Source organism: Myotis brandtii, unplaced genomic scaffold (assembly GCF_000412655.1).
Source record: "Myotis brandtii unplaced genomic scaffold, ASM41265v1 scaffold684, whole genome shotgun sequence".
NCBI classification, from domain to species: domain Eukaryota; kingdom Metazoa; phylum Chordata; class Mammalia; order Chiroptera; family Vespertilionidae; genus Myotis; species Myotis brandtii.
In genome coordinates, this window is record NW_005370673.1 from 765,790 (window position 1) to 790,148 (window position 24,359).

The following is a 24,359-nucleotide window of genomic DNA, read 5'->3' on the forward strand; positions in this document are numbered from 1 at the left end:
GTTCCAAGGGAACCCTGGAAACCAGCAGTCCTGGTGAAAACAGAAGCCTGGCAGCCTGCAGAGGGCGGGACAGGGCCAGAGAATACGCATTCAATTACCTCACCAATCAATCTCTTGGTTTGCTGTGCTCACTGACCTGTCTCAGAGCTTACTAGGCACCAAAGGGGCATTGTTTCCCAGGGGCACTTATGAAAACGATTCAGAGGCAATTGTTTCAATCTCATAGCTGCCTGCAATGGGGAATAACAGTTGTGGCAAACAACAGGCTAAACCTGAAGCTAAACAGAAAAAGCTGAGGGGTGAGATGTGCACAGGGTGTAAAAACTCCAGCACATCTTGGGGCATCTAGATGGCCAGGCACAGGCTCTGCAAAGACCTGCAAAGGCCCTCACCTCCTGCCGATCAGAGGCTCTGAAAGTGAAAGCTAAGGCAAAGTTGCAACTCTCCTGCTGAGGGTTGAAAGCAGGCCTCAGCACACACACAGAGCCTCTTGCCAAAAACTGAGAATCTTACTGGTTCCAGGCATTTAAGAACATCTTTCCAAACCATGAGCTGCCTGCTAAGCTAACTGAGCAGAGACTTCAGAAGCTACACACAAGAAAAATGCAGACTTCTCAGAATCTATATACACTGAGTGGCCAGATTATTATGACCACCTGATGTTTATAGGCAAATTAGCTATAATTTCGCGCTGAAGTTGCTAGAGGGCCAGATCATTATAAACGTCTAAATAGCAGAACATACCTAAGTATCGTTGCTGATCAAGTTCATCCTATCATGTTGATGGCGTATCCCAATGGAGATGGCTTCTCCCAACAAGACAATGTGCCATGCCACGGTGCTCGTATTGTGCAGGAGTGGTTTCAAGAACATGAAAGTCTCCCATGAGGGAGACTTTACCTTGATTAGGTGGCCCCCACAATCACCAGATCTCAATCCAATTGAGCATTTGTGGGACGAAGTTAAAAGAGCCATCAGGCAGCTGGTTCCACAACCATCAAATTTCACAGAATTGTACAGTGCTATTCATCAGGCATGGTTTCAGATTCCTCGCATCACCTTTCAACATCTCGTGGAGTCAATGCCAAGAAGAATCGCCGCAGTATTGAAGACAAAAGGTGGCCCAACAAAGTACTGATGGGGTGGTCCTAATAATCTGACTGGTCATAATAATCTGGCCACTCAGTGTATATAAAAGCCTAAGCGACAGTTGGTTCGACCAGTCGACCGGTTGCTATGACGCGCACTGACCACCAGGGGGCAGACGCTCAATGCAGGAGCTGACCCCTGGTGGTCAGTGTGCTCCCACAGCGGGAGCGCCGCTCAGCTGACCTATGGATGCCAGACGCAGGGCTCATGCTGGCTGCTGCGGCCCAGAGACTGCAGCAGATCAGCAGTGAGCCTACCGAGCGGCGGGGGCGGCAGGCGCAGCGGGGCTGGGATGAGCAGGAGTGGCAGGCAGGAGCGGCAGGCAGCTTTGGACTGCTGGTTTCAGCCCGATTCCCACAGGCCATGCTGAGGGACCCCACCAGTACATGAATCCGTGCACCGGGCCTTTAGTTAGCATAGAAAAGTCACTGAAAAAGCAATAACAATTACAACAAGCAGCAATAAGAAATCCTAGAGAGATTGTAGAATTTGATTTCTAGAGTGGCTACATTATATTACTTAAAATGCCCATGGTCAGCAAATCATTACAAGATATACAAAGAAACAAGAAAGTATGATCCATACCTTCAGGGCATAAAGCAATCCATGGCTGTCCCTGAGGAAGCTCAGACATTGGACTGACTTATACGACTTTGAATCAGCTACCTTAACTGCGCTACAGCTAAAGTAAACAAGGAAAACAGTGTCTTATCTATTGGAGAATAACAACAGAGACAGAATTTTAAAAAGGAACCAGACAGAAATTCTGTAGTTGAAAAGAACAAAAATGAACAAGTCAGTAGAGGGCTTAACAACAGATCTGAGTGGGGAAAGATAAATCTCAGAGATGCCACCTAAACCCGCATAAAAAACTGTCCAGTGACCATAACAAGAGACTGGATCTGTAATAAAAAACCTACCGACAAAGGAAACCTCAGGACCAGACGGCTTCCCTAGTGAATTCTACCACGTGTGTAACCCCAACACTCAAACTCTTCCAAAAAACGGAAGAGTGGAGAGAAGGAGACCCTTCCCAACCCACTTCCATGGAGCCAGTTACTACCCTGTACCAAACCCAGACAAGGACATCATTAAAAAATGAAAAACTATAGACCAATATTCCTTAAGAAAAAATCCTTGACCAAAACGGACAAATCAAATTCAGCAGCATATTAAAGGGATTATCCTCCTACAATCATGTGGAATTTATCCAAGACATACAAGAGTGGTTCAACATATGAAAATCAATGTAATTCATTATGTTAACAGAAGAAAACACCTCATGATCATTTCAATATAGGACAAGTACTTGACAAAATTCACTATCCTTTCAAGCAGCACTCAAAATGAACATCTGTATCAAACTCACAGTGAACATTACACAGAATGTGGAAAAGTGAAAGTGTCCCCCCGAAGATAGGGTGTCCACTCTTGCTCCTTCTACACAATATTGTACTGCAAGTTCTAACCAGGACAATTAGGGAAGAAAAACAAAAAGCATCAGGTTGGAAAGAAAGAACCAGAACTATCTCTATTTGCAAGTGATCTGACCATGTATATAGAAAATCCTAAGAAACCATCAAAAAATGTTAGAGCAAATAAACAAGTTCATCAAAGGGTGACAGGATAAAAGGTCACTGCGCAGCACACCGCAGGCTCTCACTCTGGGTGGGCTTTCCTTCCCAGGGTCCCATCTTGAGTTCTGGGGTGCTCCGGAGCAGCTGAGCCTGTGGGGCCTCCCTGCCCTGGATGCAGCTCTGCAGGGCTCTCCATCACCTCCCTGAGGCGGCAGGTCTCCGATGTTCTCATTCCCGGAGAACCACCTATGGCTCACTCCAGCTTTCCAATGAGTCTGCATACACTTCATGTCCTGTATTAAACTTTTCTACTTTGAATTGTTTCTATTTTCCACTGAACACTAAAAAATATACATCAGAAGGTTGTCAGGCCAGTGATGATCAAGACTGAATTTTTTTTCTGACTGACTGGGTCTTAAGTGTAAATAAGCCAAACAGAAGAAAGTCCAACCTCTGCCTTGGCTTTGGGGGAGTTGGACCAGGAATTGCTCCAATGGAAGGGAACAGCAGAAAGGCTTCAGAAGAGGGAGTCAGAAACTGGCCGCACAGAGGGGTCACTAGCCTTGGCGTTCTATCTCCGTTCTTTCAGATGATGCCCCTGAGACCCAGCTTCACTCCACTCCCTGCCCTCCGTCAGAACTTGGGCAGCTGCTACAGTCTAAGAAGAGCTGTGCACATCGCATCTGCCACCAGCTGTGCTGTTCACAGGGAAGAGGGGAAATGCCAGCTACGACAGTGCCCTGCACCAGCCAGGATGGGGGGCACAGGATGAACAGGTGGTGGATACCACTCTTGTCACTGTGCACAAAAGAAATAAGCCTCTTTTCCTTAAAAAATATCAATATGCAAAAACCAATTGCATTTCTCACCTCACATTCATTAAGATGGCTACTATCAAAAACAGAAAATAATGCCCTAACCAGTTTGGCTCAGTGGATAGAGCGTTGGCCTGCGGACTCAAGGGTCCCAGGTTCAATTCCGGTAAAAGGGCATGTACCTTGGTTGTGGGCACATACCTTGTAGGGAGTGTGCAGGAGGCAGCTGATCGATGTTTCTCTCTCATCGATGTTTCTAACTCTCTATCCCTCTCCCTTCCTCTCTGTAAAAAATCAATAAAATATATATATATTTTTAAATAGCGAGTTTTGGTGAGGATGTGGGGAAAAGTGCTGTGGTGGAATGTGAACTGGAACAGCTCTATGAACCACAGAGTGTGGTTCCTCATCATTAAAAACAGATTTACCATATGACCTAGCAATTCTTACTTCTGGGTATTTACTCACAAAACGGAAAGCAGGGTCTCCAAGAGCTATCTGTACACTCTTATTCATAGCAGCATCATTGACAACAGCCCAAGTTCAGTGGATTATTCAGCTTCAAAAGGAAGGGAACTCTGAGACATGCCACAGCACGGAGGAACCTGGAGGACGCTATGCTGAGTTAAAGTGAACCAGTCACAAAGACAAACACTGTCTCATTCCACACGTACGAGGTGCCAACAGCAGTCAAATTCATAAAGGTAAAAACTGCAATGGCGGTTCTAGGGGTGAGAAGAGGACATGTGGGGCTGTTTAATGGGTATAGTTTCAGTTTTGCAGGATGAATAAAGGTCTGGAGATGGCTGCACGACAATGTGGATATACTTAATGCTAGCAAACTATAATGGTTAAGATGGCAATATTACCCAAGTGATCCACAGATTCCTGCCATTTCTGTCAAAATTCCAAGTCATGTTTTGAAAAAATAAAAAATCCAATCCTCACATTCATACGTAATTGTAAAGGTCACCAAATAACCTAAACAATCTTGAAAAAGAACAAAGCTGGAGGATTAACACTTCCTCATTTCAAAACCTACTACAAAGCTACAGCAATCAAAGAATGGTACCGGCATAAGGACAGACATATAAACCAATAAAATAGACTAGAGAGCCAGAAATAATCTATCACATATATGGCCAAAAGATCTTCAATAAGGGTGCCAAGTCCATTCAATGGAAAAAGAAGAACAGTCTTTTCAACAAAGGGTGCTGGGAAAACTGGACATCCACATGCACAAGAATGACGTTGGATCCTTACCTAACACCATATACAAAAATTAACTCAAAGTGCTCTTCCTCTGGGGAGCAGCCCCCTTCACTCCCTTCTCCCTCTTCTCTCCCCTCTCCTTCCCCCACAGGCAGGCATCTCCTAAACCTAATGGACCCCACGAGGCTTGCAACCTGGGGAGCAATGGGCAGCAGCCCTCATCCCAGGCTCACCCCTGAACCTGCTCCCAAGGCCCACTTTTCTCTGCCTTCCCAGAGACCTAAGGCAGCCCAGCCTGGCTCTCCTGTTGCTGCTTCTATACTAAGTCCTTTCTTTCTCCTTTTTTAAAAAAATATATTTTTATTGATTTCAGAGAGGAAAGGGGAGAGAGAGCTAGAAACATCAATGATGAGAGAGAATCATTGACCATATGCTAAGCCCTTTCTTGTTTTACTGTCCTCAGCTTTAATAAATGCTCCCTCATAGTAAAAAAAAAAAAAAATTAACACATAATGGATCAAAGACCTAATCATAAGAGCTAAAACTATAAAACTCTTAGAAGAAAATAGGAGAAAAGCTTCATGATCTTGGGTTAGGCAATGATTTTTTAGATATGATACCAAGAGCACAGGCAACAAAAGAAAAAGTAGACAAAATAGACTTTACCAAATTTTAAACTTTGTGCATCAAAGGATACTATCAACAGAGTAGCACTGGTCGTTTTGGCTCAGTGGCTAGAGCATCATCCTGTGGACTGATGGGTCCCAGGTTCGATTCCGGTCAAGGGCACATGCTCGGGTTGCAGGCTCGGTCCCCAATAGGGGGCGTGCAGGAGGCAGCCGATCAATGATTCTCTCTCATCATTGATGTTTCTATCTCTCCCTCTCCCTTCCTCTCTGAAATCAATAAAAACAATATTAAAAAGAAAAACGAGTAAAAGGCAATGACAGAAGAGGAAAAAATATTTGCAAATCACATCTATAATAATGAAAGCATAATATGCTAATTAGACCAGACAGCCGAACAACCTTCCAGACGTCCTTCCAGATGTCCTTCTGGACGACCTTCCAGACAAAGCTGGGGCTGCGAGGGCTGAGCCCCTTGCATGAATTTTGTGCATTGGGACTCTAGTATAATACATAAAGAAAAACCCAATTCAAAATGGGCAAAGAACTTGAATAGATATTTCTCCAAAGAAGATAGTCAAATGACACAATAAGCACATGAAAAGATGCTGACCATCACTGTTAGAAAAACGCAAATGAAAACTACAATGAGCTACCACTGCACACTCACCACAAACAAGAACAATCAGGGCTGGCAAGGACGTGGAGAAATTAGAACACTCATACATTGCTGATGGGAATATCACATAGTGCAACGGCTGGGGAAAACAGTGTGGTGTTTTCTCAAAAAGTTAAACAGAGAACTTCCCTAAGACCCGGTAATTCCACTCCAAGGAATCTACCCTGTGGAGAGCAGCTACAGCATTTGAACAGGTTCAAGCCTGAGACTAATGAGAGGGCACAATCCTCTTGTGGCAAAGCCACGTGCAAGCCCCAGCACAATTATAGCCAAAGACTATAGTGTGTAAGCTTGAACCTATGGTCTGCACCTGTGGTCCCACTGTGGCTGAGTGATGTGGGCTTGATAGAGTTCAGGTGCATGTAATTGAGTAGATTCGAAACCGCAAGAATGTTGTAAACATCTTGACCACGCCCTTACTTTGCCTTGTGGAATGTGGCTATAAAATAAAGAAGCGGCTTGCAGGCCGTGGTGCTGTCGCTAGCTCTCCATCAGAGAGGACACTGTCCCACCCAGACCCAGCTTTTTTCTCTTATCTGTCTTTTCTCAATCCTTCACCGCCCCCTCAGGCTCACTGAACCTGTCTGTGCTGGCGCGGCACATATGGCGCCCAACGTGGGGCTGAGTATGGGGAACAGGGGCCTGAGATCAGGCTCACCCATGGCCTGCCGACTCGGCACACTACCCAAGGAAACTGAAAACAGGATTCAAAGAAACACAAATACATGCATATTCATAGCAACATTATTCACAATAACCAAAAGGTGGAAAGAAGTCACATGTTCATCAACAGATGAGTAGATGGACAAAATGTTCCCAGACAATGGAATATTAATCAGCCACAAGAGGAATGAAGTGCTGATACATGCTACTATATGGATGGACTCAATATAATTATACTAAGTGGAAAAAGACAGTTGCAAAAGGCACACATTGTATGACTGTCCAGAACAGGCAAATCCAGACACATAGGAGGTTGACAGGGGTTGGCAGGACAGGGGACTGGACAGGGACTGCTCCTGGGGACAGAATTTCTTTTTGAAGTGATGAAAATGTTCTGGAATTAGGTAGTGGTGATGGTTGTACAACTTTGTGAATATACTAAAATATACTCAATCTATACACTTTAAAAGGGTGAATCTTAGGGCAAAAAATTTTATCTCAATTTAAAATGAACAACAAAAAGGTGAGGTAAATAATAAGCATCTACAATTTCTTCGACTCTTTTGAAAACTCTGGGTGGTCACTGCAGGCCGGCGCCCTCCCAGCAGCGCTGCGGGTGGGTGGGCTGGCCAGTGCTCACCTTGAGGTGCTGGTGCATGCAGTAGCGGCACACCTTGTGCTTCATCTCATGCGTCACAGCACTGGAGGAAGGAATAAACCCACATTTTGGCTGCAAAATAAATAAGAAAATCTGCTTAGAGAGAAATCGCATACCTTTAAGCCAGTGGTTCCCAACCTTCCTAATGCCGTGACCCTTTAATACAATTCCTCACGTTGTGGTGACCCCCAATTTCATTGTTACAAATGGAACATAATTAAAGCACAGTGATTAATCACAAAAACAATATGTAATTATATATGTGTTTTCTGATGGTCTTAGGCGACCCCTGTGAAAGGGTTGTTCGACCCCCAAAGGGGTCTCGACCCACAGGTTGAGAACCGCTGCTTTAAGCAGACATAGAACTAGAAGGCAACTTTGGGAGCAGCAGTCGTGTTGGACAGAACTGTCCCCAAAGCTGCTTTTCTCTCTAGCCCCTGATGCTTCTCTTGTCGTATCATCTAAACATCTCTTTGCTGCTTGAGTCAGAACTCTCACTGGTCCTCAGTTGCTGGACTGAAAAGCACAACACAGAGTCGCTTTGTGTTTTCAAGACAAACGAGACTGGAAAGATGCTGGGAATGCTCCCAGCTCCAAGAAGCAGAACCTCAATCCCTCTGACAAAAAGTCATGAACAGGAAGGGCCCATCTGATGGTTGCTAGGCTCCCAAAACGTCTGGAACCCTGGGTGCCTTTTGAAACCCCTGGTTTCTGGGCACGTACAACATGTAAGACCTGAATTTAGCACGTGGCCCTGGAGAGCTGCCATGTCTCTGTGAGGCCAAGACACTCACCCTCTGGAGAAGCAGGTCCACAGTCCCCACTGAGCACAGGGGTTGTGAGTGCTCAGGGTCAAGGGTGTGACCCGGAAATCACCACCAAAGAGGTTTGGGAAAAGGAGACAAACAATGGCTTGGGACATCCGGGAAGCTTCCTGAGGAAGACCTGAGCAGCCCCCTGGACACTGGGCAGCAGAATGAAGCCAGGGGCCTGGCCCTTATCCGGCAATCACTTCCTCCAATAGACATGCAACACCCCTTGTCCCCCAGCTCAGGACTCCTGGCCACGACAAACTGAGGGAGGTTTCACATGAGCAGGACAGAAGCAAAGGAACAGAGTGCCCTCCAGTCTGAAGGGCAGCCCTCAAGCTGACCTCCTGGAACACAGCATGTAGTGTCACCACAGGGCCCACAGGGCATGGCAGAGGGAGTGGTCAGGGGGGCCTAGCGAGCTGCACCTTCCAAAGCAAACGGGGAGGGTGGAATCCAAAGCACTTCTGCTGGTGGCTGTCGTCCAGGGCCTGTCCCGCTGTCTCTCCTTCGCAACACCTGGAAACAGGCCTGAATCTGGGGGCCTGGGGAGCCATGTCCCTTGGGCTGGCCGGTGGGAGAAACCAGAGCAGGTGGCACCATGGAAGGAGCGGGAAGCAGACGGAGTCTCTAGGACAGCGCTTCTCAACCTGTGGGTCGAGACCCCTTTGGCGGTCGAACGACCCTTTCACAGGGGTCGCCTAAGACCATCCTGCATATCAGATATTTACATGACGATTCATAACAGTAGCAAAATTACAGTTATGAAGTAGCAACGAAAATAATTTTATGGTTGGGTCACAACATGAGGAGCTGTATTTAAAGGGCCAGAAGGTTGAGAACCACTGCTCTAGGAGGTGCTGGGCCTGAGAAGGGCTGCGGGGCCGTGGAGACAGCAGGAGCTTCAGTGGGAAGGTGTGCTCTGGCAGGTGCCCTGGACTCACAACTTGAACCCACCTTTCCCTTCTCCCCACACCACTCCCCTTTACAAAACTTCACCTTGATCTCTACACACAGAATCGGCCGGTGCTCGGCAAAATGGTACGTCTGAAGTCTGGCTAAATTGGGAAGGCACAGAGCATAACCACTGAGAGTGTCCAGGTCCTTGTCACAGCGAGATTCTAGAAGACAGAGGGGAAATACCTGAGGATCAGTGCCAGGGATACGAGGCGCCCCCGCAGCCACTTGGCCAATTCCTGTGGAGGAAAGGTCAGCCCTGGCCTCCAGCTCCTGGGCGGCCGCCTCCAGCTGAAAGTGCTGCCTGCCGGAGGCCTTTGAGTCACAGGAGTACAACTGTGACTCAGGGTGGGGGTTGGGTCTCACCGTATCAGCTCGACCTCCAGAAAGCTGGAGGCTGAGGGCAGCTAGTCAGCTGTGTCTAATGCCCAACCCTCCAAAAACCCTCCCACCAAGCTGGGCAGCCTCCGTACTGGGCAGCCTCCGTGCATGGCACTCCTCCATGTGCTCACACACTGCTGCTGCAAGCAGGACGCGCACCCCACACGACTCCAGGGGGAAGGACACCTGGAAGCACATGCCATGTCCTTGGACCTGCCCCCAGCGCCTCTTCATCCTGCTGGTCTTACCTGTGTCCCTGAGCTGCGACCAGCCATAACGTGACAATGACAATGAGTTCTATAGGTCCTTCTAATAAATTATCAGATCCTGAGGTTGGTCTTGGGGACCCCCAAATGTTCAATTGTCATCAGAAGTGAGGTGGCCTTGGGGACTGCCCCCAAATTCTGTGAGCCCCTTAACCCAGGACCTCAGAGGAAGGAGGCAGCAGCCTCTCCCTGCTCCTGCGGGCTCCGTGGGAGGCTCGCGCACACAGCTCCCCAGAGGGGCTGCGGGAAGCTGTGCTGTGGGCAGTCACGGAGGCACATGTGACCTCCAGACCCCACGTGAGGCTGGCCTTTCCCCTTTCACAGAACAAGGCTGATGGCGAGTCATCACTACAATGGGGCATAGTTCTTATCACTGTTAAGTAGCATACGTTTAATTACTAATTCTAAAATAAAATAATGGTACTGAGCAGCACTGCAGCTGCACAGCAGAACCTAGAGCAAGTCTCAGTCTGTCTTCCTCTAGAGGAGGAAACAGCTAAGACGCTGTCCTGGCTTCAACGTGGCTATGACCTCCTTCCTCCCTCAGTCCTCTCCACACGGAGCCCACTCCTCTAGGCCTCCTCAACCAGGGCTCCAGGCATGGTGCCCTGGGGGCTTGCCTGCTCCTGTCAAACAAGGGAGACTTCTCCACCAGCCACTGCACACCGTGGCTGCCTGGCTGTGTTTTGGGCGGAGGCATGTCCATCTCAATCACAGGGGCTTTACCTCTTTGTCTCTGACCCTGAAAGGCAAGGCTTTGACATGGCTTCTGTCACTAAGCCATGACTAAGTTCAAGAAAGTACGGGAGGTGATGGGGCAGGTACGGGAGGTGATGGGGGAGGTACGGGAGGTGATGGGGGAGGCACGGGAGGTGATGGGGGAGGTACGGGAGGTGATGGGGGAGTCATGTGAGTGATGGGGCAGGTACGGGAGGTGATATGGCAGGTACGGGAGGTGATGGGGGAGGCATGTGAGGTGATGGGGCAGGTAAGGGAGGTGATGGGGGAGGCATGTGAGTGATGGGGCAGGTACGGGAGGTGATGGGGGAGGCATGTGAGTGATGGGGAAGGTACTGCCCACAGAACTCACGTCTCCTGGTCCCCCAGGAGGACAAGCAGGCTGGGTGGGCTCCAGCCCTGGGGGCAGGTCCTCCGGCTGCAGACTCTGTGGGCCTGGCCCTCCTTTGCGGTGTGGGTCTACCTGGTTTCCTTTTGACTCCTCCAGCCTCCCTGCAGCCTCCCTTCCCTTCCCTGAGTCTCCCCTAACTCCCTCGGCTCCCTCTCGCTCCCAACTGCATGTTTCTTAGTATTAATTAGTCCCTGGTCATACATTCTCTGCAGTGGCCTGGGGATCTGATGACAGAATTGTCTTCGTAAGCTCCTGGGGTCTCTACCCTGATGATCAAGTTTCTGGCAAAAGAACTGCTGAAAGCTGCATCTACCTGACATGAGGAAAAATGTCACACACTTCACATCGGGCATCTTAAATGACAAAGGAAATGTGTAAGTTAGAAACCCTTACCTGGTCGTTCAGACTGTATCTTTAAGCAGAGCTGCTTCACAAAATCTAAAGGCAGCTGGACCACCTCCTGTAAGGACAAACAGCAGCAGTGTGAGCCGCACAGCACTGTGAACGTACTTGATGCCGCGGAGCTGCACACTCACAGTGGTGCAAATGGTACATTCATGTGACGTGTATTTCAGCACATTAACGAGTCCTCAGGACAAGTATATGGGCCTCAGGAAGAAAGGCTGCTCTTTTACTTGAAGGCCATGTCCCGATTCAACGGAAGCCCTGGGAGTGGCAGCCCTCCTGAGTGGCTGGGTGCCAGGTGGTGACCAGCAGCGGCCCATCACCCAGTCAGTGTCCTCACGAGCCCTGGCCTCTCCTCGTGGTGTCCATGCGGCAAAGCAGGGCTGGAGGGCCTCACTGCCGGCACGAACGCTCCCAGCAGCTGTCTCCGCAGACACCCTGAGCCTCTCCCACTCCCCCCTGAGGAGCAGCTCAAGGAAAAGGGTCTGATGGAATACTAATCTCTGGTGAGACCCCTGAGGGCCCTCCGCCACGGGACTCAGGGCCCAGCAGGCTGTGCATCTGGGCAAAAAACAAAGAGCAACTTCTCTCCACGTTGCTGCTCCTTGCAATTTCCTGAAGAAGGAGTCTTAATTCATGCTGCTCACCATCGTCCTGATGCTGCCAGGGTGGCAGAGCTCTCCCTCTGGGGAAGCCCCACAGGACACAGGAGACCAGCCTAGGATGTGAACGCTGAGGCCTGCCGGGGCCTCCCACGTGCTCCTGCAGGGGGCCTGGCTTCAACCGTCCACTTCCCAGCCTGCTGTGTGAGCTGACCTCATGAATTTTGTCATTTACCTACACATGTTATAAACTGATAAAAGGTGAGTTGCTAAAAATTTAGTTCTGAATTAGGGAAGGTGAAACAATGGAAGAGGGGAAATTATAAACATTTGAAAATTCAAAACTTAGACATTCACAAAAGCCCAAGGTCTCACTCCACTTTAAACAAACCAAAGGTAGGAAGTGAGCAGACATTGTGCAGGAAAGATAAAGAACTGCCTCCAGCCCTAGCTGGTTTGGCTCAATGGATAGAGTGTCGGCCTGGGGACTGAAGGGTCCCAGGTTTGATTCCTGTCAAGAGCACATGCCTGGGTTGCGGGCTCGATCCCCTAGCTGATCAATGATTCTCTCTCATTATTGATGTTTCTATCTATATCTTCTCCCTTCCTCTCTCTGAAATCGATAAAAATTTTTTAAAAATTTAAAAAAAAGAACTGCCTCCAGACCCACCCTCAGAGAAACACCTCAGCCCCGCAACCTGGGGCAAGGTTGGGGGCAGGGCCAGCACAGCAGCTCAGGCCTGCGCAGGTGTCCTGATGCTGGGAAAGGCAGGCAGGCAGGCCCTGCTGGAATCATCAAGTGACAGACACGTGCAGAGGACCGAGGGGGTCGAGTCCAGAGCTCAAAGTGGCTCAGCTACTCTTGAAACGCGTCTGTGACTCCCCCGCCTAAGTTCATAGTCACCAAGGTAAAAAGTAGAATTTATTTCTTTAAGCAACTTTAAATTCCTGATTTTATAATGAGTTCTATTTGTGTTTTAAGTCAGAATAAAATGTTGGTAGTAGGCACCCTTCGTAGCTTTTGGTTACATTGACCAACCCTTGCTTCAGACTCATGACCCTGTGAACTGTGCCATCACCTGCCAGACAGACGGATGGTGCCTCAGAGCCCTGGGAGGCAGTGGGCATCAGCAGGGCACGTGGTATTAACTTAGGGAAACTGGAAGAGCACAGAACCCTCCCAGGAAGTGTACCTGGAAGATGTGGCCACACCGGCTTCCTTGATGACAGGCATTGCCCTCAAAGGGATGTTGGGAGGCTGCAGAGGAGAAGGGCCGCCCAGACTGGAGGCCAACGGGGAGCAGCACGTTCGCAGTCTCCCAGGAGCTCCCTCAGGAGAACAGCACCCTCACTCGCCACACGTGCCGGCCTGGCCCATGCCCCCATCGTGTCAGGGTAAAGGTGAAGTCCAGGCCACCCAGGGGCACCCAAACTTGGAGGCTGAGGCCCACAAAAGCGAGGCTAAACTTCTAAAATTCACCAGGGTCTCCACTACCCCCAGGATTTAAGATGCAGACATCTGTAGGCATAAAGCAGGGGTGGGCAAACTTTTTGACTCGAGGGCCACAATGGGTTCTTAAACTGGACCGGAGGGCCGGAACAAAAGCATGGATGGAGTGTTTGTGTGAACTAATATAAATTCAAAGTAAACATCATTACATAAAAGGGTACGGTCTTTTTTTTTTTTAGTTTTATTCATTTCAAACGGGCCGGATCCGGCCCGCGGGCCGTAGTTTGCCCACGGCTGGCATAAAGGGACAGCCTCGTCCCCACTGGCTAACCGCCAGTTCACACGGAAACCAGCCCAGACCAGTCCCCAAACCAGCTGGGCAGGCCTGGAGGCAGCGCAGGCACGAGGTGGGTGCTGTTGGGCCTCGTGCTCTCACCACAGGGCTGGTTGTATCTGTCCCAGGACACAGAGGAGGGAAACGCTCACCCGGCTGCATCTGGCCCACTTCCCATCAGGCGGCATCCACACAAGCTGACTCTGCCTGTTGGCCGTGTGTGGATCAGAGTTGTGCTCTGGATGCCACCATCCAGTGGGGCCAGGCCTGAGTGGCGGTCCCCTGGGGACATGGCGTCTGCCTGGGGGCAAGACAGGCTGTGTTCACTCAGGTGCTGTCTCCATGTGGAGGTGTCAATGGAATGCATGTTCCCAGAAAGCGACCTGTGGCCTCACCTCATGCACCCAGGGACCCATCCACTGTGGATGGCAGAGCATGTGTGCCCTGGGCCAGGGGACACCCTCACGCTGCTCCCACTTACCCGGCCGCTCTCGGCTGCCCTCACCTCCCACCACCCTCCTCACTGGCCCTGCCAGGGGAAAGGTCTGGAGCCTCAGCGCTGTGATACAGAGAGAGGCTCCACAGGGGCCAGGTGCGCCCGCTCCCTGGGACTCCACGCACAGACTGCAGCTCCCTGCAGGCCTTCCACTCTGCGTGGGCTGACCTGCAAGGCCGCAGGATACTGTGGAAAGGACAGACACAACTTTGGGCCAGGTCATCTCTCAGATCAAGTGCTGGGGAGCCCGGGCTGAGTCTCAAGGGCCCTCAGAGCCCTGCAGTAAATCCATGTGGGGAGGTTCTGAGAACCCCAGCCAAAAGCCGCACCACCCTGCCAGCTCCATGGCTGGGCCACCCTGGAAAGGGTCTGATGCCTTCAGTCAAGGCTGCAGCCTGAGGGACACCCGCAGCCACCTCCATACATCCTAAGCTTGTCAAGGGACCTTCTTGGAGGATGCTTTGCTGTCAGAGTCATTTAAAACCTACTTTGCCTGGCAACCCTTCAGCTTCACAGGTGCCCTTAACCTCCTAGTTATCATTTTTCCTAGGACAGACGCAAGGCATAGGATCTGCAAAACGGAGCAGTGCTCTCTGTGTGCAAAGTGACAAACCTTCTAGTCTGTTCAGTGCCCTGATCTAAAACAGGCAGCAAGGCCAACAGATACTAAGACAGCTGTCCCAGGCATGGACCAAAGCCACTGTGGCTTCCTACACTGTCTCCTCCCCAAGTGTCCAAACTACAGACTTTGTGACAGGCACCCCTCTCAGTTATCACGTGGTCTCTCTGAACCTCAGGCCTTTCAGCTAGAAAATGGGAATAATACTATCTGCTCTGCTACCTCACAACACAGCAAATGCGAAAAACAAACCGCTTGGAAACTCTAACATGAGGAACTATCAAGCTCAGAGTTCCAAACTGTAATTGAGAAGCTGGTACTATTGAGACAGATCTTGCCCATGAACTTAGACTCCATAAATGAAACCACTTACCCCACAATGAACATAGTTCTCCCCCAAAAACTCTTTCATGACATTTTTGCCGAAGTCCACTATGCTTTGTAGGTGCTGGAATACTTCTTCCGAGGCCTGCAACGAAGAAGCACAGGAAGGCCTTACTGACGCGGCGCGAGGCGGAGGGCTACACAAAGGGCGCCCCGTCTGCGCCACAAACAGGAGATGGCGGTTGTGGACGCGGAGGAAGGTGAGCCTCGCCAAGGACACCGCCAGACCCACTGGAGCTTCTGTCCCCTCAGCTCCCAGGCCCACCTCTGCCTTCTATCCAGGGCCGCACGTGACCCACACCTGTGCCAGGAACACCAGTGGATTCCACCAGCAGCTCATGCACGCTTCCAAGGAATCGACTTTGAAAATCTCTCCTGTCCAAAAATCACTAGGTATTTACATTTTATTCTTCAGCCTCTAAATAGAGAATAAAATATTTTCTCCCAAATTAGATGTTCTTAAGGAGCCAATAAGCTATGAGATTTGGGTGAGACAGGAAATCAGCCCTGTGTCCCTCCCCCTGGCGGAGGCGAGAACTCCGAAGAGTCCATCCCAGGTCTAAGGAATGAGAGAGCTGTCCTCAAGGGCAGTCCAGGCGGTGCTGACACAGGGCTTGAGCTCCAGGGAAGTCCTGGGCTGGGCTGCCATCTGCCCTGTAGCACCCGCAGACCCAGCCTGCATCCCAGGGCGCGTGCAGTGTGAAGTGTGAGAATGAAACCCAACAGAAAAGCCCAGAGCACACCCAGTGGCTCCACACAGCTTGGCCCAGGGCTCCTGACAAAAAGCTCCTCTTGTTGACAGCATGACCACAGGATTCCCACTGGTAACACCACTGACATAATAAGTAAAGGCAAATTGTTTGTTGCCTCAATAAATTGAAACAGGAAAAGCTGACCAGAGCTGGGGTCTGGGCTCAGCAGATGCTGAGTGGAGAAGGGGGGCTACAGGCAGCCTCCCAGATGGCTCTGGTCCCCACTTGGATTCCACAGAAACACAATGGCCGTCCTGGCCAATTTCCACTCCCCACCCACACACCCACCCCCGCCCGTCCCCACTGTGAGGGCCGTGCCCACAGCTCCTGCCTTTGCTTTGGAGCAGGGCTCACACCAGCTCCTGTGCCTCCCTCCCTTCCCCTAGGGCAGTGGTCGGCAAACTGCGGCTCGCGAGCCACATGCGGCTCTTTGGCCCCTTAAGTGTGGCTCTTCCATAAAATACCACGTGCGGGCGCGCACGTACAGTGCAATTGAAACTTCGTGGCCCATGCGCAGAAGTTGGTATTTTGTGGAAGAGCCACACTCAAGGGGCCAAAGAGCCGCATGTGACTCGCGAGCCGCAGTTTGCCGACCACTGCCCTAGGGCCACAAAGAGGAAGGGCTCCACAGGGCTCCCTTACTGAGCCCTGCACCCACTGAGATTTGGATGAATACCACAGCGACACCCCACCTCCAGGGTCACTGCCTCCCAGAGGTCAGCGGGGCTACAGAGCAGCAACAGCTCTGAGGGTGTCCACAGTCCTGGGCTTGGGTGACTCAGCAAATAGAAACCAAGGCTCCATCTGAACTGCCTGTTGGGACTTGCAATGCTGCCTACCTGCCAGCATCCCAGACTTCATGTTCACAGAAGGGGAAACGCCAAGCTGAGACCTGGCCCTCGGGGTCCCCGCCAACCACAGGGCTCTCTGACTTGAACGGGCGATTCCTAGCTCAGCACCCAAGGACGCCCCACAGTGACCCACAGTGACCCCACCAAGCACTGGGTCCTGCAGGAATCAGACACCACGTTCTGTACTGAATGCTGTGTCATATTTAAATTTCTATAATGAGCATTAATACTTCTACATCAGAAATAAAATCAAAGTGTTCCTAAGTAATTGTCTTAATGATTGGGTGGCAAACTCAACAGATCTTACCTTCTTCCTATTGGGAGGAAACTTCAGAAAACGCAGTACCACACAACGCTATTGGAAAAGAAAGCAAAGGGTGATTAGTGCCGCCCACAGCCGGGGGAGGGGGAGGGAGGGGCAGGGTGTGCAGGAGGGGTTGGGCAGCTTGGGGGCTGTCCCAGAAGCTTGGAGGTGGCAACCTCATAGGCAGCCCACTGGCCTAAACACCCAGTGCCCCCACCAGAGGACACACAGGGGCCACAGGGCAACCAGGAATACCTGTGGCTCCTGATCAAGCCAGCCCACTCCCAGGAATTTAACTTCAGGAAATAAGAATGTACAAAAGACTTTACTACTCATATAAAAGTGTTGCTGATTCTAAATAAAATGGAAAATGATCTCAATGTTACCAGCCCACCCTAGGGAGCTACAGTGTCCTCCTGAGGGCCAGTCCCCTCAAACAACCACACTCCGTGTGCACCTGTTCTGCAAGGCCAGCACTGCTGCCCTATGAGGGCCAGGCTGTGAGGGCCGGTGGCCACAGGTCATGCCAAGAGGCCAGCTATGGAGCCAGCAACACCCATTCAGATGGACGGCAGAGAAAGGTGAGAAATCAACCTCACCAGCCCTCGTTGGCAGAAAGACACCTAGTCCTAGGGATACCATGGCTGGAGGGCAGGCTGCCTCGGCTGACCTCAGGGAGGTGCCCAGGGGGGAGTGGGCACTGCTGCCCCCAGTGAGTGCCAGGGCTGCCACTGCACCAGGTCTAACCAGCTGTGAAGAAAACTCCTTTCTCTCTAAACAGACATGGGAACGCAGGTGTCTGAAATATGCCTTCTTCTCGATGTCTAGGACACGATGCCAAGAAAGTTAAGAGAGGGGTGAGATTAAGAAGACGGTCTGGGCCGGGTAGCTCTGCCCACAGCAGGACAGGGAGTGAGGCACACTCACTTACACCTTGGCACCCCAGATGAGAATCAGTGATTTCAAAAAACTAAAAAAATCACTGCGTGCAGGAATGACACATATAAACAACCTCAAAACATACAGAGTTAAGGGTACAACTTGTCACTTATAAAAGAAGCAGGAAGCTTTCTGTGCTGCGAGGGTCCCAGGGGTGACGGGGGAGGAGGGTGGGCCTGGCAGAGGTGCCTCCGATCCACTCTGAGAACATCAAGTCATCGAAACACCAGGATGCCTGGCAAAGCAAGGCTCAGAATAGCTCTAAAAGCACAGCCTCACAAATGCCTGCCCGCACTGGCTGCCCGAGTGCTCTGCAGCCCCGGACACGTGCGTGAAGGGTATTCTACATAGTTAGGCTGCAAGGCTGAGTGGAAAGGCAGGAAAACAGAAACAAAGGATTCTTTTTTAAAAATATTTTTTTTATTGATTTTTTTTTTAATTTTTTTTTTAGAGAAAGGAAGGGAGAGGGAGAGAGAAAGAGAATCATCAGCTACCTCCTACACTCCCCCTACTGGGGATCAAACCCACAACCCAGGCATGTGCCCTGACTGGGAATCAAACCAGTGACCTCTTGGTCCATGGGTCAATGCTCACTGAGCCACACTGGGCAGGCCAAAGGATTCTTAAGCACCCAATAAAACCATATAATGGAGGGAAGTGCACCAGAGTGTTAACAAAAATTATTTTCTTAGTGTGGAAATATTGGGTGCTTTCTGGTTTCTTTTTCCTAATATTCTATACTAGAGGTCTAGAAATTTCGTGCACTGGTGGGGGGCGGGGATCCCTCAGCCCGGCCTGTGCCCTCTCGCAGTCCAGGACCTCTTGCTCCTTACCTCCCACCCGCAGTGGAGGCGGGAGAGGCTCTGAGCCTGACTTCTGGCTGAGCGGCACTCCCCCTGTGTACGTCATAGCGACTGGTCTTTATGCTGTTCGGTCAATTTGCATACTAGGGTTTTATTATATAGGATTTTCTGGAACTGAGGAGGAAGCAATAGCTGATATTGAATACAAATAAAAGACTATAAAAACCAATATATTAAAAAGGAGACCTGCCCCCTGAAACCAGAGAGAACCTGTGGGTGGAATTAAAGGGTTAGGGCCTCAGGCAAACACCCAGGGGAGGCTGGCCCGTGGCCTGCAGGCACCCTCACTGGTGTCTCAGGCTGCAGCCTCGCTGTCACAGGACAGCCTAGCCTTCTGGATGATGACCCAGAACCAGGCCTCCCGAAGACCCCCAGGAGTCAAAGGCCAGGCAACAGTTAAGGGAAAGGGAGCCTGACAAACAGCTGCAGAGGAATGACACCCTCGAGGCACTGCCCTGGGTGTCCGATGGCTCAGGTGCTTCTCAGTGAGGCTGCCTTTTGCAGTTGCCCTGCCAGCCCCAACCTGGGTAGCCTCTCGGAGCATCTGTGACAACACCTGGCCAGGTGACCCACCGAGTAATGCACCACAGGCCCACAGTGGGGTTGGGAGACGGGGGTGGGACATGGTGCTGGGTGGACAGCCTCAGACAAAACAGAGAGACGAGACATCTCGCCGAGGGAGCCCACCCCATCGAGGCCAGAAGGGAGGACCCGTTCCTTCCCAGGCTGGCAGCCCCATCTGGACCCACCACTATTGCACAGCTGACGCTGGCGCAGACAGACCATGAGGTGGGGAGGGGACAGTGGAGCTACACATCCACGTGACAGGCAGGGAAGGACACTCAGGGGCTGAAACAGAGGAGACTCGACGGTCCCTGAAGCGATGGCTGATGTGACAGCCAGAGGAGAAGCAGAACGATTTGTAATGACAAACCCTGCATGGGTGACAGTGAGTCTTGGAGGAGCTAGCAAGGCCCCAGTGCTCCCAGGCCACACGAGGGTTGTGGAGCAGGTGCACCAATGGATGCCATGTGGAGGCGGGGCAGCCGGCGCTGCAGTCGTTCTTCTGCTGCACACACCAAAACCTTCCTTACCTCACTGATACACGGGGCCACTGCTGCCCTGAGTTCTGACTGAGGAGGAGGCTGGGGAGCCATGCCACCTTGGGAGACCAGGCCTAGCTGGGCAGACCTCGATGCTAGGAAAGCAGGCGCAGCGCTCACCAAGGCTGGGGCTGGAAACCACCAAAGGAAACACAGTTGGGAAATAACAAATCCTAATCATTCAACTGCAGGTGCAAACAGACGGGAGCCACATGCAGAGTCTCTAATGAGTTCTTACCAAGAAAGAAGTCACATCTACTGTATCAACCTGTATGGATAGAATTAAAAATCTCAAATACAGAATTAGTTACTTAAAAAAATCTAGAGGCAACAAAAGGTTAAGACTCTTTCAACTAGATCCAGGAAAAAATGAAAGAAGGGAGTGGCCCAGCAGTTGGGAAAAGTCATTTTAAAAAATATATATTTTACTGATTTTTTACAGAGAGGAAGGGAGAGGGATAGAGAGTTAGAAACATCGATGAGAGAGACACATTGATCAGCTGCTTGCTGCACATCTCCTACTGTGGATGTGTCCACAACCAAGGTATATGCCCTTGACCAGAATCGAACCTAGGACCTTTCAGTCCACAGGCCGACGCTCTATCCACTGAGCCAAACTGGTTAGGGCAGGAAAAGTCATTTTTAAAAAAACAATAGAACAGAACAATTCTTATTTGCTTCCAACACATACATTAAGAAGTATGACCTACAAACCAGAAATCCTAAAATGCAAGAGAGGAAGGGCGCAGTCAGATGGCCCGACTGCAGGAACTTCACATCTTCAGGACCCAGAGGAACGCCAGAGGGCTTTACCACCACCACCGCCCCCTCCCCCCACGCCCCCTTAATCTTAGGAAGGCTGCAAAATCTGAAAGATCAGACATGAGCGGCTTCCTACATGCTTCTGATAAATGACCTTTGTTGGCAGGTCTTTCATTTTGCTTGTGTCACAACAGCCTGGTGTGATGAAGGAGTGAGCCACTGTCTGCCCTACACCCCATAGGTGAGGGCAGCCGGAGGCAGCTCAAGGCCTGGGGGCAGCTCTCTGCCTGGCCTGCCCCAGCTGACTCCCACCACCATTGGAGACACTTAAGAGATCAAATTATAAACCAGACTTACAGTGACCTTCACAGGACAGGACACAGAGCCAAACCAACAAGACAAAGGTGAAGAAGGGTAAGTGCAGATGTGAAAGCCACACAGACAGAAATCCCAGCAGCACACGAGGACAGCCTGGGCTTCGCTAACCATAGCTCAGAGTGAGCAGAAGTGTGGCATGGTCTCCAGGACAAGTGACAGCACCCTCACTTGCCCACAGGGAAATGCCCTTGCCCAAGACTTTGCATGAGGTCAGTGCATGGGCCTCCAGGCACCCACTGGGACACAGTGCCAAGCTGTGGGCCAAGGGCCAAGGGCCAGGGCCTGGGAAAGGGTTAAACTGCACAGCTGGACCCAAGGGTGCTGAGCACCAGGTTGAGGGTGACAGACACAGGATGTCTGAAGGGGCCACGAGGAAGCTGACAGCAATCTGCCAGGGAACTGGTCTGCCATTAGGGTCTCGCACTCTCCTTTCTTCACGCTGGGCCCTGAGACCACCCCCATGCCACGGTCCTCCTATGGCCTGCACTTAGCTCTTCTGTCTCCAGGCCCCATTTTACAAGCCCCATGCTCCTCACAGCTCCTGACCCCTGGAAGGCTGTCTGTCTTTCATCTCATGTTCCTTCAGTGCAGATGCCAGGCTGCAGGACTGGCTGCCTGAAGGCACGCAGTGTTCTGAGCTGGTGAGTAGAGAACAGATTGCTCACTTTATAGGGACCTTTCAATCAGAAAGTAAATGATGCCCTCTCCAAGAAAGTGAATATCTCCTGATCTAGAAAAAAGTGGGGCCTGGCCGGTGTGGCTCAGTGGTTGAGTGTCGACCTATGGACTAGAGGTCGCGATTCGATTCCCAGTCGGGGAACATGCCTGGGTTGCGGGCTCGATCCCCAGTGTGGGGCGTGCAGGAGGCAGCTGATCAATGATTCTCTCTCATCATTGATGTTTCTATTTCTCCCTCTCCCTTCCTCTCTGAAAGCAATAAAAAAACATTAAAAACAAAAAGTGGGGAAGGCAGCTCTCTGCCTTGGAATGAATGAGGGCGTCTGGGGAGTCCACCCACAGGTGAGGGAATCCTGTGCTCAGTCGTCCATCTCTCTCCCACTTGCACACACCCTCTCCGTGGGCACAGGACAAACCTGAAAGGCTGCCTTCCAGGGCTCTCTCCTCCCTGGTCCTCAGGCCCAGGCAAAGCACAAAGGCTTCTTCACATCCAAGGGGCACAGTCCTCCCTTCGCTCAGTGCCTTCACTTGGTAGGAACACTTTCTTACAAGACTACTTACAAAGATCATCTTCAGGTTCAAATGATGAGCCACAACAGCCAGGCATAAGCACAGCAGAGCAAATTTAGATTTAAAATACAGAATGAAAACCATGGGTCCAGGGCAGCCTGGTGACTGAGTTTAAAAGGGAAAAAGAAAGAAAAAACCCACCACCCCAACAACAGGCATGCAACAAGGGGGGGCGGGCAACCACCCTGGAGGTGGACAAGCCCTCGTCAGGGGTGGCGAAGGCGTGTGAGTGCCTGATGCCTCTGACCTTCCACCTTGGAAGGTAGTTGGTGTAAACTAGTCCCTAAATGTTGCGTAGCATTGACCAGTGACCCCTCTTAGCCCAGTGCGTTCTGTTTCTAGAAGGTGGTTAATTTTGTGGGCATGGTTGGTAGTATTCCGAGTCTGGAACTTGCTCCTTTGTCCAACAGTCTTTTTGAAACTCAGTACATTAGCCCCCACTAAAAAAGCTTAGCTTTACTCCAGATGAAGATACACTATCCAGTCTCACTAAGGAATTGGAAGATGAGTACTGGTTTTGTGAGAGGCTTGTGCATCACCACAGTAACCCAACAACAAAAAGGGACTCATGCTGGAATACCCCATGCTTTGCCTGACCTTGAAACACAACGGGGCCCAGCTGCCTGCACAGAGAACAGCTTCAGGTTGAGCTGTGTCCATTATTAATTCATCTAAAGATCCTGAGCAAAGCGGATAGTCTCAGTTCTTACGTTTTCAGACTGTGGCGGTGCATAGGGGTCGCCGGGGTGACTGCAACTGACCCTACAGCCGACCCAGCGCACCCAGCACTGGAATGGCAGGGCCAGGCGCCACCCCGTAGAGCTCGTGGACTGGGCAGGTATCTCAGCCTCACTTGCCAGGCATAACTTGTCCAGCTCCTGCTCCCTCATCTTTCTAGCAATTACACAAAGGGGGTTCTGTTACTAGTTCCCTTTGCAAATGCAGAAACGTGGACTGGGCCGGGCCGGTGGAACTGGGATTCTGCTCTTGATCCCTCCCCCAGCCACTGCATTCCTGCCGCTGGTGTCAGCCGGCAGCAGGTCGGGGAGACCTGGGCCTTCCCACAAGTGCACAGCTTCTCTTCCCGGGTCACCTCCCCGGGAGTTCTTACAGCGCTTTCTGAAACTCTCACCCTCACTAAGAAAGGGAGGAGTAAGGACGGGAGGTTTAAAAAAGGGGAAACTCTCAATTCTAAAAGATTCTGCAAAAAGCGTCTGGGCAATGCTCCATGATTAGCAGCCGCAGCAGAGCAGCAACTCTGGCGTCCCGGAGCCTGCGCCCGGCGGGAGGCCCACGGCCTCCGGGCTTCTTCCCCACCCGCGCCGCGCCCTCTGCCCACAGCGGCCAGGAGTCCGGGGGCCGGGAGCCGGGGGAAACTGACCAGGGGATGGTGACACTGAGTGGAGGGAGCTCACCCCGGGAGGGCGGATGACACTGCGGGGACGCGGAAGCGACCCAAGAGGGTGCTGGGGGGACGCGGAGCTGACCCGAGGGACGGGAGGTGACCTGGCGGGGGGGACACTGGGGGCCGCTGCACCGACCTGGGGGAGGGGGTGACGAAGTGGGGACGCAAACTGACGCGAGGGGGAAGGTGTGACTCTGGGGGGACACGGGCAGGGGTCTGGGAGGAGCGGAACCGACCCGCACCGCGGGGTGCTGGGGGAACGCGGAAACGGTCGGGCAGAGTGAGGGTCCCGGACGCGCCGACGTCTGTCGCTCACCTGCGCGTGAGCCACAACTAGGCTCTTGTTGCCCTCGCCGTGGTACCCCCATTCATTCTCGTCCATCTTCCCCTGGTCCATCCCCCAGAGCGGCCCTGGAGCCTTGCAGGGCCGCGAGCTGGGGGTCGACAGTCCGCCTGGGCACCAGCCGCGCCGTCGGAAGAGGAGGAGGAGAACGAGAAGGGACAGGAGGAGGAGAAGGAGGAGGAGGAGCGCCTGTCAGCCGC

The 24,359-nt window shown here is 51.5% G+C and overlaps 1 protein-coding gene across 2 annotated transcripts in view; it reads right to left on the reverse strand.

The window, feature by feature from the left end:
* The window catches only part of IPPK (inositol 1,3,4,5,6-pentakisphosphate 2-kinase), a 69,900-nt gene extending 45,547 nt beyond the window's left edge, over positions 1-24,353 (reverse strand). For both annotated transcript variants that reach the window (XM_005881660.2, XM_014529512.1), the window contains exons 1-6: positions 24,133-24,353; positions 17,122-17,169; positions 15,201-15,296; positions 11,315-11,381; positions 9,188-9,309; positions 7,362-7,451 (exon numbers count right to left, since the gene is read on the reverse strand). In XM_005881660.2, coding sequence (XP_005881722.1) covers positions 7,362-7,451; positions 9,188-9,309; positions 11,315-11,381; positions 15,201-15,296; positions 17,122-17,169; positions 24,133-24,213 — 504 coding nt within the window. In that variant the 5' untranslated portion in view covers positions 24,214-24,353. The remainder of the gene's footprint in view (positions 1-7,361; positions 7,452-9,187; positions 9,310-11,314; positions 11,382-15,200; positions 15,297-17,121; positions 17,170-24,132) is intronic.
* Positions 24,354-24,359: the final 6 nt, after the last annotated feature.